General features: G+C 59.9%; 1 protein-coding gene across 5 annotated transcripts in view; it reads left to right on the top strand.

Moving 5' to 3' along the window:
* ZC3H3 (zinc finger CCCH-type containing 3) overlaps nucleotides 1–17,366 on the top strand; it is a 114,196-nt gene that overhangs the window by 41,348 nt on the left and 55,482 nt on the right. For all 5 annotated transcript variants that reach the window (XM_063709575.1, XM_063709572.1, XM_063709574.1 and 2 more), the window contains one exon: nucleotides 2,279–2,432. In XM_063709575.1, the coding sequence (XP_063565645.1) occupies nucleotides 2,279–2,432 (154 nt within the window). The remainder of the gene's footprint in view (nucleotides 1–2,278; nucleotides 2,433–17,366) is intronic.

Raw genomic sequence — 17,366 nt, 5'->3', positions numbered from 1 at the left:
GGGGCTGCGTTATTACCGTGTGGTTTTCAGGAGTGACACTTGGGCACTAAGAAGTAACACGCAGTAAGGCAAAGAAGCCTGACCTGACCGCTGCCAGCACTGCGCAGGAGTGTGATCATGGTGCCGCCGCCCGCCAGGCCCTGCCTGCCCCAAGCTGCCCCTCCTGGGCAGAAGTGTTCTAGAATGCAGAGTCCAGTCCTGTGTGCAGTCGGGGCTGGGAATTCCTAGAGGACTTGGCATGTGCTGGACCTGGGAGGGAGGGCAAGCTCTGGTTCCCAAGGTTAGAAGTGATTTTAGCCAAAGGGAGGCTGTGCGTTTGGCGACGGGAATGGAACTGGGCCAGGTCTGGGGGCTCCTGTACTTAGAATTTGGGGAAAGAGGTTGATGGGGAGGGGAACATGAACCCCCGGGGCCCGAGTGTGGCCCAGTGTCCCGAGTGTGGCCCAGTGTCCCTCCTGCCTTGCTTGGCCCCACCTGGCCTCTGAGCAGGACTGCACCCTAGCTTTGTCATGCCGTGGCTCCAAGGGGCCAGCATCGCCCCAGGCTCTGCGTCCCAGAGCAGCAGGCATTGGGCGGCCTGGAAGGCTTGTGGGAAGCCATGGTGGGAAGCAGGCTGCAGGCTGGCAAGTGGGTCATTTGGGCACTCTGGGGTTGGGGGTGGGCTGGTGGCAGCCCTGAGCCCCGGCCCCATGGCTGGCAGTGCTCCAGTGGGTGCCCTGACTGCCCAGGTGCCGAGGCTGGCCCCCAGCTTGGCCCAGGTGGGGCAGGAGCAGCCGGGCAGCCCATGCTCTCCTCAGGCAGAAGCAAGGAGCCTGCAGCAGGGCTGGAAGGTGGCGAGGTCACCTCGGGGTTATTGATAACTTAAGGACTTCTTACGTTCTCCAGCGCTTAGTTGAAACAAGCTATTATTGCTTTTTTTGCTGGTTTCTCCTTGTTTGTAAGACCTTGAAAATACAATCGGCAGACTCTCTGGTGTGGACTCTGGGGGGCTCTGGGGAAGGCTTTGATGTCATGTTGGGGCCAAGTGTTCCTGACTTGCTCCCGTGCAGGCTGACAGGTGCCTGAGTAGAGGCTGCAGCTTGGATGGTGCTGGGGGAACGCCTGAGGGAGGGGCCCTTTGCCGACATCTGGACAGGGCAGTGTGGGCAGGAGAGTGAGCGAGTCTGTGGAGAGATGGGCTAGAAGCTCGGCCTCAAGGAGGGGCCCTGGCTGCTCAAGGTCCGTTGCGTTTAGGGCTCTGGAAAAGAATTTGGGAAATGGTAACAGTTACTGGTCCTGTCCAAGGAGCAGGGTGCCTCGAGGGCTGTTTGGCTGTGGGGGCCAAGAGGGTGTGTCCTGGGCAGTCAGGGGTCCCGGGCACAGGGGAAGCTGGGCGCTGACTGGAAGGAAGTGAGGTCCACTGGGCTGGGCTGGGTGAGGTCCTCCTGTGGGCGACCCTGAAGGGGGTGGAGGGGGGCGGGGGCCTCTTGCAGCAGCCCCTGAGCCTTGGGCTGCCAGGGGAGCTGTTGGGAAGGCGGGCCTGTGCCCACTGCTGGGTTAGCTTTAATGATCTGGGCAGTCAGAGCTGTACATGATGCAAGTTGGGCAATTAGACGCAACCCTCGAAGCTATGGGTAAATTGCCAGCTATCGGGTGGGAGGGAACTCGGGCAAAAGATTCCTGTTAATTGCATGAAACATTCAGCAAGAAAAAAGCCGTTGTGTCTATCACCCTGCAAAATGTTATGAAAACAGTGACTAAGTACATAAGTCTGTCTGGGCACAGCGGTGAGGAGTTGCCCCTTGAGGAGGTGAGTGCTCCAGCGCCCCTCCCCTGTGCAGGGCACAGGCCAGGAGCCTCCCAGCCCCGCCCCTCTGGCCTGGGCGGAGGTGGCCCATCTGCCTTCCTCACTGCTCTGCTGGAAGTCAGTCAGCCACCTCGAGTCCCCCTGTTGCGGATACTGTCTAGGGGACTCCAAGGCATCCCCAGCTGCCAGACTCCTGGCTTCTCCTGGTTTTCCTGTGGTGTGGGCATTCCCTTGTTTCTCCAGATGGCTGGAGGGTGTGCGGGGCTGGTGCCCGCCTCTCAGAGGCTGCACTGGCTAGCTCCTGAAGTGTCGGCTGCCAGGCGCCCTGGGGATGTGTGTGCCACATGGGTTGAGGGTTTTATCCACGGGGCGATGGAGGGTCTTCAAGCTCCGGCGGAGGCATGGGCAGAGCTGGCACTGTGGGTGGCCTCTCTGACCCTACCGTTGCCGGCCTTCCCTGACCCATGTCTGTGCCCTGGGTTTTCTCTACAGCGTCCAGCCTGCATGCCGTGCGGACTGCACCCACCAGCAAGGTGATCAAGACCCGCTACCGCATTGTCAAGAAGACGCCGGCCTCGCCTCTCAGCGCCCCGCCCTTCCCCCTGTCTCTGCCCTCCTGGCGGGCCCGGCGGCTCTCACTATCCAGGTAGGAAGGCTTCCCGCAGGCTCCTGCAGGCCTGGGAACTGGGCTGTCTGGCCCTGCCCCTGAGGGCTGCAGGGTAGAATCCAAGGGCCAGGGGGAGCTGAGCGCATCCCAGAACTGCTTGGTGTTGGGCTCGTTGGCTGGGGACCAGCCTGATTTTTCTGTGTCTTTAGCAATTTCTGCACCAAATAGGAGGCCAGCTTGTGTTTACCACACACACATGAAGACGGACGGACACACATGCACACACATGCTCTGCTGTTCTCAGCAAGCGTATTAGCTGGTGAGGGCTCTGTGCCATGAAAGCTTCTGCTGCCCAGACGGTCAGGGCCCACGCCATGTGCTGTCTGAGCATCTCTCGGGGAGAAGCTTCTGGTGGGAGAGGCTGGGCCTTCAGTGGTCTGTCTGGAAGCTGTCAAAGTATGATTGTCAAGGCGGTGATGTGAGCTACTCCTTGCCCTGCTGCTGGCTGCCTGTCCGTGGTCTGGCCCCCACTCGCACTCTGACCTCGATGCAGGCTGGGAGGGCGGCTCTGTCGGCAGGGAACGGCTTTTGCCTTCCTGGGGCCGCTACCCCGGGAGGCTTTGCCACCTGCTCAGTCAAGATTGCTCAGCCTCTGGGCCTCAGGAGGCCTGGCTCTAGGAGGTTGGCCCCTTCCTTTGCTGTGGTGGTGGTGCCTCATCTCCAGGTTGGGAGAGGGTGATAGCCCTGGCAGGCAGATGGGAAGCAGGCAGTGGGAGACCCCTCCCTCTGTCTTCTGACCCTCCCCGCGGGAGTCTGCTCCTGGGGGAGTGGCGTGGGCCAGAGATGGTGGGCAGGGCCTCAGGGCGAGCAGCCACGGTCCAGGGCACGGCCACCCACTGGACCGTAGCTGCCTGGCGGTTCCCTGCTGCTAGCCAGAGGTTTCCAGGCCTGAGGCTAACCCCGGGGGATCCACCCACCAGTATGGACAGCCCTACCCAGCTCTGGGGCCTTGTGGCAGGTCAGCCAGCTGGCGAGCCCACCAGGTGGTGTCCTGCTGCCTCCCGTATCACCAGGCCACACTCAGCTTGGCCCTGCTGCTGAGTTTTCTGGAGGCAATAGCTGGAGTATATTTTAAATTAATTTTACTGCACTTTTTGTAATATTTTTGTTTTAAATAGATTTATAAGCATCTCGGGGGCTATTTCTACAAATTTATGAAGATAATTTTTATTCTCTCGATAAGGTTAAATTTACACCTGCTATTTCCATATTAATTCACATTGCTAAGTGGATCTAATTTTCTTCCGTTCTTCTATCTGGTGAGCATGGCCTTTCCTAATGCAATTTCCCCCACACTAAATCACTGTGATCGGGAGTCATGATCGAGCTAAATTAACTTAAATTAATTTACTTAATAAGAGCCCCGGATCATCGGGAATGAGGTTCAGATTTATGGATTCTCCGCTCCTGCTTCCCGTCCTGTGGTCGTCGTCAGCCCGACGTCGAGGGTCCACCTCTCCCAGGGGTGCGGCTTGGGGGCCAAGTGATGATTTTCCTCAGGGCGGACCCAGCAGGGCCTCTCCTTCTGGATTCTGAAGGCCAAGAAGGCCTCTGGTTTGGGTCCGGCTGGTCTGGGTCCTGTAGCTGGGCCTGCCCAGGAGGGCCCTGATGGTGTTGTTGCACAGAAACAGGTGCCCATGCCCTGGGGCTGAGGAGGCCGGGAGGAGGAGGAGGTGGCAGCCGGCCCAGCGCCCAGGGCCTCCTGTCGGCGCCGTGTGGCTGAGAGCAGCGGGTCAGCTGAGAGGCTCCCTCCAAGTTCCCTGTCCTTCCAAAGTGAAGCCTGGCCAGCTGCCCTGCAGGGAGCGGCCGTGACTCTCTGAGTGGCCTGGTGTAGGGGCTGCACCACAGGCATCGGTGGGCAGGAGGTGGAGCAGGCATCGCCTTTGATGGATCAAGGGCCCCAGCACCAGAAGCCTGAATTCAGCCCACCCCTGGAGGCCCTGGCTGTGGTTGGTGGCCATGGGCTCCAGGCCTCATTGTCTTCTCTGTGTGTGAAGGCCAGGCTGAGTCCACCCCAGGATGCACATGTGGCTGAGGGGGTGTGTGAGGGGCCCTCCTTGCTTTCCTGACCGCCTCACCCCAGTCCTGTTCCACTCCTTGCCAGGCGTCTGGGACCCTTCGGGACGCGAACCCTGGGCTTGTGGATAGGGTGTGGGAGTGGAGGGGGGAGGGTGCTGAGCTGAGGGACACGACTCTTAGGAAGTCCTGGGAGAATGGCCACCAGTGGGCTGGGCCTGCCTCGCCCAGGGTCACCTGCCACCTGCGTCCCAGCATGGCTGCCTGGCCTGCTGTTGCCTGTTTGCCTGCCTGGGCTCGGGGTTGTTTAGGCAGAGAGGGCGTCTGGGCCAGCGGCTGGTCTAGCCTGGCCCATGCGCCATCTCTGGTGCTGCATCAGAGCCAGGGCTGCCTGCATGTGGCTGGACCCTCAGCCCTCCCTGGGCAGGCCCAGGCCACCATGGACTAAGGGCTGCCATGGAGAGGAAGAAGGCAGGCTGTCCTGCCAGTTGGCTGGGTGGAGCCTGAGACCAGAGCTCTCCTTGGGCCCCAGCTCCCTCTCCCATCCCTGGAGGGGCTGGCGGGCAAGCCCCAGCAGTCCTGGAAGCCACGGTGGTCAGAGTTGGCAGGGGCTGGTGGACACGCGGGAGCGGAGGGAGGCAGGGTGACTAGTGGCTGAGGGACAGCGCCAGTGTGGGATGCCCCCTGCCGACCCCTCACTATGATTGGAGATCTGGTCACCCTGAGAGGAAGTCATCTAGGCCTCTTCCCCTCAGAGCCTTAGCATCTTGCTCTGTTGTTGAAGCAGACCCGCGAGTTCCGAGCATGGAGCCGGGCCTGCTCTCTGTGAAGCTGCCAGCTCCTGGGAGATGGACGAGGCCAACAGCACTGCTCTGGGAGGAGAGGGAGCCGCTGGCAGAGGCTCTGCGAAGGGACGGCAGTGGGGAGTACAGCGAGGCCCAGGGGGCTCTGAGTGTTGAGGGAAGGCCCTGGGGGTCTGTGTGTGAAGGCCAGGCTGACCCTGCCGCAGGATGCACATGAAGGTCCCAGGTGCTGGGAGTGGCTGAGCATCTTGGGTAGGGTGTAGTTGGGGGCAGCGCAGTGCAGCGTGAACCTGACAGCCCGTCCCTGCCTGCTTGTACCATGCGAAATGGGTAGGGTCTCTAGGCTCGATTGTGGTGGGGTGTTCAGGACAGGGCCTGAGCTGGAACCCCAAAGACGGAGGAGGGGGCAGGACCTCTACCACCCGTCTTGAGAGGAATGGGACTGGGCCCTGCCCAAGGTGGGGACAAGAAACAGTAACACAGGCTGCCGCAGTGAAGCTTGCACAGCTCTGCTGCTGACAACAGCCCTCACCTTGTCCTCTCTCTGTCCCTGTCCCTGGGACCTCCCCTGCCCTCTTTTCCCGTCCCCTCCCCTTGGCTGTGATGCTCATGGCGGGGACTGCACCGCCCTGAGGAGGCACGAGAAGGGGCCCCTCTCCTGGCCATGAGCCCCCAGGACCCCTCTGCAGTTCCTCTCAGCTTTCGGTTGGAGAGCCCCAGGCCCTGAGCTATTGGCCCTAGCTCTGCCCTGGGCACTGGGGAGGGCTCAGGGTGATTAGGCCTGTTCCCTCCTCTGGGAAGCTCTAGAAACTCCCCTTCCCTGCAGCCCGAGGGAAGGAGGGTAGGCAAGTGAGTGCCCGGCCTGAGTCTAGGCCTCTGCCCTGTCCCAGGGGGTGATTTGGCACACGCGCCCTCTCTCTCCCCCTCCTAATTTAAGTAGAAACTTACTGTCGGCCTGGTGGTCATGTTGGGCCCATGTGGAAGGCTGGAGGACAGCGTCAGGGCCCCTTGATGGCTGGGTTTGTAATAGGGGCTGGGGCCTCTCCTCCCTGTCAGCGGCTTTCTCTGGACCTGAACATGGAGGAGGCGGTGGGGAGACGGCTGGGTGCTGGAGGGGATGGTGGTGGAGACAGTTGGGTGCTGGAGGAGGTGGTGGTGGAGCCGGCTGGGTGCTGGAGGAGGTTGTCGGGAGATGGCTGGGTGCTGGGGGAGGTGGTCGGGGGATGGCTGGGTGCTGGAGGAGGTGGTGGGGAGCCGGCTGGGTGCTGGAGGAGGTGGTGGTGGAGCCGGCTGGGTGCTGGAGGAGGTGGTCGGGAGATGGCTGGGTGCTGGAGGAGGTGGTCAGGAGATGGCTGGGTGCTGGGGGAGGTGGTCGGGGGATGGCTGGGTGCTGGGGGAGGTGGTCGGGGGATGGCTGGGTGCCGGAGGAGGTGGTCGGGAGCCAGCTGGGTGCTGGAGGAGGTGGTCGGGAGATGGCTGGGTGCTGGAGGAGGTGGTCGGGGGATGGCTGGGTGCTGGAGGTGGTGGTGGTTGGGAGATGGCTGGGTGCTGGAGGAGGTGGTGGGGAGCCGGCTGGGTGCTGGAGGAGGTGGTCGGGGGATGGCTGGGTGCTGGAGGTGGTGGTGGTCGGGAGATGGCTGGGTGCTGGAGGAGGTGGTGGGGAGCCGGCTGGGTGCTGGAGGAGGTTGTCGGGGGATGGCTGGGTGCTGGAGGAGGTTGTCGGGAGATGGCTGGGTGCTGGAGGAGGTGGTGGGGAGCCAGCTGGGTGCTGGAGGAGGTGGTGGGGAGCCGGCTGGGTGCTGGAGGAGGTGGTCGGGGGATGGCTGGGTGCTGGAGGTGGTGGTGGTCGGGAGATGGCTGGGTGCTGGAGGAGGTGGTGGGGAGCCGGCTGGGTGCTGGAGGAGGTTGTCGGGGGATGGCTGGGTGCTGGAGGAGGTTGTCGGGGGATGGCTGGGTGCTGGAGGAGGTTGTCGGGAGATGGTTGGGTGCTGGAGGAGGTGGTGGGGAGATGGCTGGGTGCTGGAGGAGGTGGTGGGGAGATGGCTGGGTGCTGGAGGAGGTGGTCGGGAGATGGCTGGGTGCTGGAGGAGGTGGTGGGGAGATGGCTGGGTGCTGGAGGAGGTGGTCGGGAGATGGCTGGGTGCTGGAGGAGGTGGTCGGGAGATGGCTGGGTGCTGGAGGAGGTGGTCGGGAGATGGCTGGGTGCTGACCAAGTGGCCTCAGGTTTGTGGCCGGCCAGTGCTTGTCATTGTCAGATGGAAGGCAGAGGCTGCTGGGCAGTAGCTTCTGGGGCTTCTGTGTGCTGCCAGCCAGGGTCTCTGAGGATGGGCACACCATTGAGGCATGCGCCAGACATCATGTGTGGAGACCGGGGTGGGGCAGAGGGTGGGAGGAGAAAAGGAGCAGTGCCTGTATGCCACGGGCAGAACGGGACTCCTGCCTCAATGGGTGGCATCCACGGTGCCACCTGTGCTCCCATCAGAGGCCGCGTTGCCCTGGCCTGCAGATGCCCGGCCATGTGGCTGCTTGGGGCGGGGCAACAGCTGATGGGGGCATGCTGGCGGTGTGCTGGCCATGTGCCACCTCTCCCCAGAAGCTGAGGCATGGGACTGGGTTGTTCTGCTGAGCGTGGTGCCCGTCGCATCTGCCAAATACACAGGATGGGGCTGTTGCTCTGGCTTGGGGACGCTGGGAGCTTACTGTACTGCTGCCTTACACATGCCTCGGCCATGCCACAGTGGTCCCTGAGAGCCGGCCTTGGCCAGCCCTCCCCTGGGCCCCAGGACAGCTGCCTTGAAGTGAAGCCTGTCCCAGAGGGCCTGGAATGCAGGGGTGCGAGGCAGAAGGTCAGTGAAGGGTTTTGGAGGAGTCACCCTGAAGGCTGAGGCTCTGCTGAGGGGATTTAATTTTTTTGTTGTTCTGAGATTTGTGGATTTGCCGGTGCCCTCACCAGCTCCAGCAAGTTCATTAATCTGAACTGAAGCTGAAATGTGACTTATATCCCTAACTGCTTGTCACTTTTTTTCTCTTTCCAAATTCATTTGACATGAAAGTGCGAAATAAACAGAAGCTGCTGCGCTTAAGCAGATGAATCGGAGCCTTTTCCATCTGACTACAAATGGTCCTGTCACGAGGCCACCTCTCGCTGGGCTGCCTTATTTTATTTTATTTTAGTTTGTGTCTGTGCGGTAAATCTTAAGTAATCTGTGCAGTTTTGACGAGGGTTAGGCCAGGATTTTGAAGGGCTCTGAAACGCTTCTCCAAAGTGGCATCTCATTAAAGAGGAATTCAGCCTGGGGACGGGAGGGGTCCTCACCGCGATGCTGCGCTCCCCACGCGTGTCTCCTTAATGAGCAGGTGTGCCTGCACAGCCTCCTGGGACGCCAGCCGCCCTGCCCCACCTCCTGCCCGTCTTCTGGTTTGGGCACTGTCTTCGTCGGCTGGGGCCGTGTCACACAGTAGCACAGACTGGGGCTTCAGCATCAGACGCTGACTTCTCACAGTCCTGGGCCGTACGTTTGAGACCAGGTTGCTGGGCAGACTTGGTGTCTGGCAATGGCCTTCTTCCGGGTTTACAGACAGCTGTCTTCCCACGCATCTTTGCATGGCCCAGAGAGAGGCAGGGAGAGCGTGGTGAGTGCGTGTGCACTCTGGGGTCTCTTATGAGGATGCTTGTCCCATCATGAGGGCCCCACCTCAGGACCATTTCACCTCATCACCTCTGAAGGCCCTGCGTCCTCACGCCATCCCGCTGGGGTCAGGGCTTCAGCATCGGGTTTCGAGGGACACAAACATTCAGCCCACAGCAGGGTTCTCGCCATCTTCTGATGTGCCTCAAAGGGTGTGTCAGTCAGAGGACCTGGGATGAATCCTAACGTAACACCCGCGCCCCGGGGCCGGGCATGATGGCTCACACCTGTGATCAGAGGAACTTGGGATGAATCCTTATGTAAAACCAGCGCCCTGTGGCCAGGCATGATGGCTCACACCCGTGATCAGAGGAACTTGGGATGAATCTTTATGTAAAACCAGTGCCCCGTGGCCAGGCATCATGGCTCACACCCGTGATCAGAGGAACTTGGGATGAATCCTTATGTAAAACCAGCGCCCTGTGGCCAGGCGTGGTGGCTCACACTCATAATCCCAGCACTTTGGGAGGCCGAGGCAGGTGGACCGCTTGAGCTCTGGAGTTCAAGACCAGCTCAGGCAACATGGTGAGACCCCATGTCTACAAAAAGTACTAAAATTAGCTGGGTGTGATGGCTTGTGCCTGTGGGTTCAACTACTTGGGAGGCTGAGGAGGCAGTAGGATCACTTGAACCTAGGAGGTTGAGGCTGCAGTGAGCCATGATCATGCCACTGTACTCCAGTCTGGGCGACAGAGCAAGACCCTGTCTCAAAAACAAAAATGAAAAACCCCAGCACTCCATCATGGCCCAACTCTGGGTGCCCTGGTGTTGAATGTCTCCTCCAAAACTTATGTTGACATCTAACAGACATGGCCGGGTGCAGTGGCTCACCCCTGTAATCCCAGAACTTTGGGAGGCCGAGATAGGCGGATCACTTGAGGTCAGGAGTACAAGACCAGCCTGGCCAACATGGTGAAACCCCGTCTCTACTTAAAAAAAAAAAAAAAAAAAGGTCGGGCATGGTGGCAGGCACTTGTAATCTGTTACTTGGGAGGCTGAGGCTGGAGAACCGCTTGAACCCAGAGGCAGAGGTTGCAGTGAGCGAAGATGGCGCCACTGCACTCCAGCCTGGGCAACAGAGTGAGATAGTCTCAAAAAAAAAAAAAAAAATAGACATTGTGACGTGACGGTGTGGGGAGGTGGGGTCTGTGAGAGGTGATTGGCTGTGAGGCTTCCACCCCTGTGGATGGGTCAGTGCTGTGTGGTGGGAGGGGCCCCTGATCAGAAAGGCAGGGTGTGGCATGATTGCCTCTCAATCTCAGGCACCTGCTTGCCTTCTGCCATAAGAAAACCCTCACCAGGTGCCGGCACCATGCTCTTGGATCTCTCAGCCTCCAGAACCGTGGGCCAAAGACACTTGTTTTCTGTATAAATGACGCAGGCTGTGGTATTCTGTTATAGCAGCAGAAAATGGACTTAAGACTCCAGGGCTTGCTCTGCATCTGGTGAGAGCCAGAGATGCCCTGCCTGCCCCATCCTGGCAGTGTGCAGATGCTCTGCTCAGCCAGCCCCAGGCCCGGGACCCTGTTACAGGCTGGCATGGGGAGGTCCTAGACACCAAAGGGGTGTCAGTGTGTAGCATCAGTTGTTGAGTGCCCGGCACTGGATGGGTGGGGCTCCCCCCACCCACAGATACCTGGGCAGCAGGCAGCTCCAGAGTTTGAGCAGGCAGGCTCTGCCCACTGTGCTGTCCTTCTGTGGGGAGCGGTCAGGAAGCAAGCAGACAACAGAAGCAGATAGTTCTGTGGGTGGCTGCTGCCGGATGTGCTGAGGCCCACCCAGGATGGATCTGTGGGGGGCTCAGAGAAGGCCCCTTTGAGGGCAGGGGCCTGTAGGGGGTTGAGAGGCCAGCATGGCCATACCACGAAGGGTTTGGAGTGTCTGCAGAGAGGATAGGGGCTGGGGGGTGGTGTCGAAGGTGGGATTTGCAGCCCGGCCGCTGCTCTGGTGGGCCAGGGGTTATCAGGGCAGGGCCAGCCCCGGGTGAGGAGCAGGCCAGCTGAGAGGCGGCACTGCTGTGGGCCTCCTGGGCTGTGAGGGCCGGTGTGGCTCCAGGGCACGTTTCCAGGGTGTTTACTGCCTCCCTGCTACCTCCCCTCTGACATGGAGCCTGGGGAGCTTGGGCCTTTGCCAAGAGTGCTGAAGCCCTGTGTCTGCCCGTGTCTAGCTTGGCCCGGTCCCCAGGGCCTCCGTGGAGGGTGGAGGTATCCTGTCTGTATCCTTGCTGCCCGGTGCTGGCTCTACTGTGAGCAGCTCACGCAAAGAGCCTGGAGAGGCCCTGAATGCTGGAGAGGGCATTCAAGGGCGGCCCTGAATGCTGTGAAAATGCTGAAGAATGATGGCATTGTCCCTTCTGGTTTTGGTTAATGGAGTTGCTGAGTTTCGACTGATTTTGTTAAAAGCAAGTGTTGGTTTCGTGGGAGGAGAGATGCACCCACTGTGTTTGCACTGAACACCGGCTGGGCGCAGGGCTAGGTGCCCACTCAGGACAGAGGGGCAAGACCCAGGGCCAGAGCACAGAGGGGGCGGGGAGCCCTGGGGCCTGGCTGCTGGGCGGGAGGGGCTGGGAGCCCTTGCCACTGCCTTCCCGGCTCCCACCATGCTCTGGCCCTGGGTGTTGATGCCCTGCATGGCATCCTCAACCTCCAGGCCCCCTCATCCCTCTGTCCAGAGAACCCAGGACATGCGGTTCTCTTCCTCCTGGGCTTCCCTGACGGCCAGGAGCGAGCCTCTGCTCCCAGGCGCTTCCCTCTGTTCCTGGGCGCTTCCCTCTGCTCCCAGGCTTCCCTCACAGCCAGGAGCCTCTGCTGAGTCCTTCAGTGTTTGCAATCTTGGGCTTGGCAGTGGTCCTGGCCAGCAAAGGGCCCGGAAATGCGGCTTGCGTGGTTTCGGCAGCTCTCCGCCGCTTCTTGGGGGAGGCTCACGTCGGTGGCTTGCGTTTGAGCCATGGCTCTGCCTCTGCCCCTGCCCGCCCTGTGCCCCCTTCCCCGCCCTGTACCCCTCTGCCCCATCCTGTGCCCCTCTGCCCCGCCCTGTGCCCCTCCGCCCCGCCCTGTGCCCCTCCGCCCCGCCCTGTGCCCCTCCGCCCCGCCCTGTGCCCCTCCGCCCCGCCCTGTGCCCCTCCGCCCCGCCCTGTGCCCCCCTGCCCCGCCCTGTGCCCCTCCGCCCCGCCCTGTGCCCCTCCGCCCCGCCCTGTGCCCCTCCGCCCCGCCCTGTGCCCCCCTGCCCCGCCCTGTGCCCCTCTGCCCCGCCCTGTACCCCTCTGCCCCACCCTGTACCCCTCTGCCCCCGGTTCCCATCCCCCTTGGGCTGCTTGGTCCACACAGCAGTGTGGGGGCCAGTAGGCCCAAGGTGGTGAGTGGGCAGAACACGGGGTGACCCCCTTCAGCCGGGGAGGACAGGGCTGCATGGGGCAGGAGGCTGGTTGGGAGCACTGCTGCCTACCTTGTATGTCCTAGCACAGCTCTGGGGGCGTCCTGGAGCCACCACAGCCTCCACGGCCCTTCCTCGCCTCCGTGGCAGGACAGCAGGCTGGCCAGGCAAGATGACCGGTGAGCGGGCCACACTCAGAGGCTGTGGACTCAGGTCAGGGGGTCTGGGTGCAAGTGACCCTAAGTACCGGGATCTCCTGATTCCCCCCGAGCCAGAAGGGCAGGAAGGCTCAGCCCTGCAGGTTCTGGGAGAACCCGGCCTGACAGGGCTTCACATAGAGGGGTGGTGCTTTGGGTTGTGATTTTTAACTGAGTAGGAGCCTTGAGTCTATGGGGTTTTGTGGGTGCTGCCACTCAGGCTGAGGTCTGGCTTCTTGACCTTCTTTCCAGGGTCCCCCAGGCAGGTGGCTGTAGCAGGCTGCGTGACACAGCCCCTGCCCCAGGCCCCGGTGCGTGGCCCAGGCAGTTCCTGCCGTTCTCCTTGGCTCCTTCACTTGCATTCGCTCACCCGGTGTGTGTTGAGGGCCTGATCTCTGTCTGGCCCTGCCTGCATGGAAGCTATGGCCCCGTGGGGACTTAGGGACAGGCTTTTTGGGGCCTCTTCGTGCTGTGGTGCCTGCCAGGCAGAGAGGGGACTCTCTTGGGGAAGGAAGCAGCTGGCACAGCACCGGGGAGCCCCAGAAAGCCCTGTGGGAGGCACAGCGTGTTCGAGTGCAGAGACCTGGCCAGGCCTCGAGCTGCTGGCGGCCCCGATAACACACGTGAGACCCGGAGACCATTGAGGGGACCTGGACTTGGCCGTACCAGACAGCCATGTAGCGACGGCCCTGGTTCAGCTCCTGCTGTGGGGCTGCTGGCCGGTAGGTGTGACATCTGTGTTCAGGCTTGCCCTGGCCCCTGGCTGCCCAGGGCCCTCCTGACCGCAGCATCGCGTCTGTGCTCTGCCTACTCCAGGACTCCACTGAGACCTTGGCCTACCAGTGGCTGCAGTCAGCACCAAAAGACCACAGCTGCCAGGATGGGGCAGGGGCAGGCGGTGCTGGTCCTGGGCTGTTGCCTGTCGGAGGTGGTACTGCTCTGTGGCTCATGGCCCATGTGGACCCCAGGCTGCCCCCCTGGCTTTATGGCTGCACCTTCGGGGGCAGCTTCCTGCTGCTGCCCACCCAGCTGCAGGGATGAGGTGGCCGTGACTGGTGGCGGGGTTGGGGGGGATTGGGAAGGCGGTGCTGCTTGATGGACAGGTGGATGCAGAAGCCTTGGGGCAGGCCTGGGTGCCGAGTCTCCCTGTCCTGGCTGTTCTGGGAACCCCTGGGAGGGAGGAGAATAGTTTTGTGGCTCCTGGGCTCTCTCCTCTTTCCTCTCCTAACTAGCTTCTTGCATTTAATTTTTTGGGATAACTTTTTGTTTTGATATACTTTTACAGAAGTTGCAAAAATACCACCCAGGACTTCCTTACTGAAACTCACCAGTTGTTTATATGATATTTCATCACATTTGCAGTATTGCTTTCTCTCCCTTTATAGACGAGCTTTTGCACAGAAGCGGAGCCCTGGTGCCCCCGGAGCCTGGTGCTTTGGGGTATCTCTGTGACCATGCGCAGTTCTCCAGTGCAGGAAGGGCTGGGAGTCTGGACGAGAGAGGCCAGCTATTTTGTGCACTGTCCTTCCACTGGGCTTATCTGATGTCTTTTTGTGACGAGATGCAGATTCGCAATTTTGGCGGGAAAGCCATGGCAGCACTGGTGTGGCCTCAGGCTGCCTGGTGCAGCAGTGTTGGCCTGACCGCTGGGTTTAGGCCATCCGGCAGTTTCTCTGCGGAGCAGGTTACTTTGGGCAATTGTTGGGGAAAAGCGTGAGGACTGAGGGAGCATCCTGTTTCTTACCGGACTTCTGTCCACTCATTCTAGATGTTGGGATAACTTTCCCACCCCTCCTTCCATGCTGTGAGCGGTGGCTTTCCCTGTCGCCTTTGCCCTGCGTCGTTGTTGATTTGCTTTAACGGTGTGGACCCAGGAGTCTTACCCCACTTGATAGGCTGTAATCTGCTCTGTTATTCTGGTTCTCAGTTGGTCCCAGCCTTGGCTGGTGGAAGCCGCTTGAGGCTGGCCTGCGTCCCTTTGATGTGTCCTCTCATTCCTGGGCACGTCGTCACGTTCTGCACGGCAGGTGCTCCAGGCTCACCGTGGAGTCAGCTGTTTCTCTGCAGAACCCCGGCTCCTTGGGGGGCAGTGGCTCTCGGCCCTCCATGGCCAAGAAACATGTAGCCACAGGTGTCAGTGGTGCTAAGGTCTTGGCCTGGGGGCACACGCTGCTGCCCTCTTGAGTCAGAACAAGGGCGTTGAGTGTCTGCTCCCACTCCCATGCACACCCGCACCCTGACAGCACAAGTTCCACTCCATCTCTGCTGGTTCACTCAGCCTTCCCTCATTCCGTGTTCCTGACTCTTCTTCAGCCACGAGACACCTGCCCCATCACCCTCAGTCTGTCTGCTCATTTGCTCAGGCCTAGCACACAAGTTCCAGTACTATTCACAGATACCACGGAGCAAAGCAGGGCTACTAACTAGAGGTCCACATGTGTTCATAGTTCTTTTCTAGGTAGAATTTACGTATAGTGGGAGGCATAAATCTAACAGTCTGTGAGTTCTAACAAATGAATCACCAGGCGCGGTGGCTTGCACCTGTAATCACAGCACGTTGGGAGGCTGAGACAGGAGGATAGCTGAGCCTGTGAGTTCAAGACCAGCTCGGGCAACATAGTGAGACGTCTGTCTCTACAGTTAAAAAAAAAAAAAAAGAAAGAAAAGAAAAACTAGCCAGGCATGGTGGCATGCACCTGTACCCCAGCTACTCAGGAGGCTGAGTCAGGAGGATCGCTTGAGCCCAGGAGGTTGAGGTTACAGTGAGCCCTGACTGACACTGCACTCCAGCCTGGGCGAAAAAGTGAGACTCTGTCTCAAAAACAACAACAGAAACCCCAAAACGCATGCACCTGTGCAACGCATACCTTGTCGAGATAAAGAACGTTGCCATTGCCCTTCTCTGTCCTCTTCCCGGTAGAGGCCTCCATCCCCAGAGGCAGCCCCGGCTCTGAGTCTCTCACTGTGGATTAGCTGCCTGTTCTGGAGCATCCTGTGGCTCTGAGTCTGTCACTGTGGATTAGCTGCCTGCTCTGGAGCATCCTGTGGCTCTAAGTCTCACTGTGGATTAGCTGCCTGCTCTGGAGCTTCTGTCAATGGAGTCAGATGTTCTCGCATTGCTTCCAGCTTGGCTCACTCACTTGGCATCTGATTCAGGCTCATGTCATTGCTGGCTTCACAGTGCATTTCCCATCCTTGCCAGGGAGCCTTCCTTTCTTGTTCCGCACTTCATTAATTTTACTTGAGTCACTTGCAGTTTGGGGTGACTGTGAGTAGAGCCTGCTGAGTCCTTGTGTAGCTCTTTCTGTGCACCTGTGTTTCCATGACTGTCGCGCGTGGGATCGCTGGGACGTAAGACATCTGCTGACTTGATGTGACATCAGCAAACTGCTTTCCAGCGTGCCGCGACCCTTTCTGTTCCCCTCAGATGTGGTGTTACCGGCTTTCTAATCTGCATTCTCACGTGTGTGGCCTCTCACTGTGGTTTTCATTTGCGTTTCCCTGGTGTCCAGCGATGTTGAGTACCTGCTCGGGCTAACGTAAGGCCACTGGTGGTCTTCTGTGTGAAAGGTCTGCTCAGGCCGTTTGCCCGTTGGTGGCCGGTGTTCTGGCTCCTCGTTCTTGACTGCAGGAGGCCCCCTTCCCCACCTTGCTGAGCCAGCCTTACGTGGTGGAACGAGGCCTTTGTTCCTGCCCAGGGTCTCAGGGTGAGTGTGGGGGCTCCTGGCCCTCTGGGGGCCGTGTTCCTGTGCTCCCATCCCCTCGTGTGTCTGCCCACAGCACCCCCCTCCCCCGACCTGCCGCTTCCCTCCTGTCCCGGCTGGCCCTTCCTTCCCGGCTGGCCCTCGCTCTGGGTTCTGCCGGCGCTGCTGTGCTCTGAAGACCTGACCTTCCCGGGCCTTGTGTGGGCCTGTTCGCAGGGGTGGCCACAGGCTCCTGCACTGTGGGGTGCGGTCCTGCGCTCACCCCTCGGGGGTCATCTGCCAGAGCCCCATTCTCCACGCTGGCAGGCATTTGTGCTTTTCCCACCCAGAGCCTGGGGCCTGCTCAGAGGGAGGGCTGGCGGGCTGCCACCGGTCCCGTTGCCTGAGCTTCTCATTCACGCTCTCTGAGATACTCTGTGATTTAAGAAAACTGGTAAAGAAATCAAAGCAGGAAGTTCGGCCTGAGGGTGGCAGGAAGTCTCTGTTGAAGCTGGGTCCAGGGCGCTCTGGGCCTCTGTGTGGGGTGTGGGTGGGCACCAGGCGTGGTCAGCCTGTGGGGTCTTGGGGCCCATCCTGGCCCTGGGGAGGCCTGTGGGGATGGCCCTCAGCGCTCCCCTTCCCCTCCCACTCCCCAGGCTTCCCCACGTGCTGCTGAGGCAGGACTCCGGCAGGTTTTTTAGAGTTTTATTTTATGGGAACAGGCGGTTACGGCTCCCCAAGTGCTGTAAAAGTTAATGTGATGGCCTCCCTGTGCCTGTGCTCATTTTTATAATTTTTTATTTTATGAAACAGGACAGGGAGCTTAGTGACTTATTACTATTCATTTCGTTTCAATGCAGTAAATATTGATTCAGTTGGGGGTTTTCAATTTAAACCACTCGGCGATTATATAAAATATTACTGGCCTCTGAAATTATGCTTACCGATCCCTTCGGCTGCTCATTAAGGAAGGAGTGCAATTTTTAGATCCCTTTTGCCTTCATCATTCTAATAAATGGGCTGAGATACGGTTTTGCACGGAAGGTGCCACAGAAGCTGCTAGCAGGGGCTTGACAGCATGGATGCAACTCTTAATTTGGAAGTTGTTTCAAAGTGTGCTGTGGTTATTTATTTATTTCTCTGTTTGTTTGAG

This window comes from Gorilla gorilla, chromosome 7, assembly GCF_029281585.2.
Source record: "Gorilla gorilla gorilla isolate KB3781 chromosome 7, NHGRI_mGorGor1-v2.1_pri, whole genome shotgun sequence".
Taxonomy (NCBI): Eukaryota; Metazoa; Chordata; class Mammalia; order Primates; family Hominidae; genus Gorilla; species Gorilla gorilla.
This window is presented reverse-complemented; position numbering and strand designations above follow the sequence as displayed.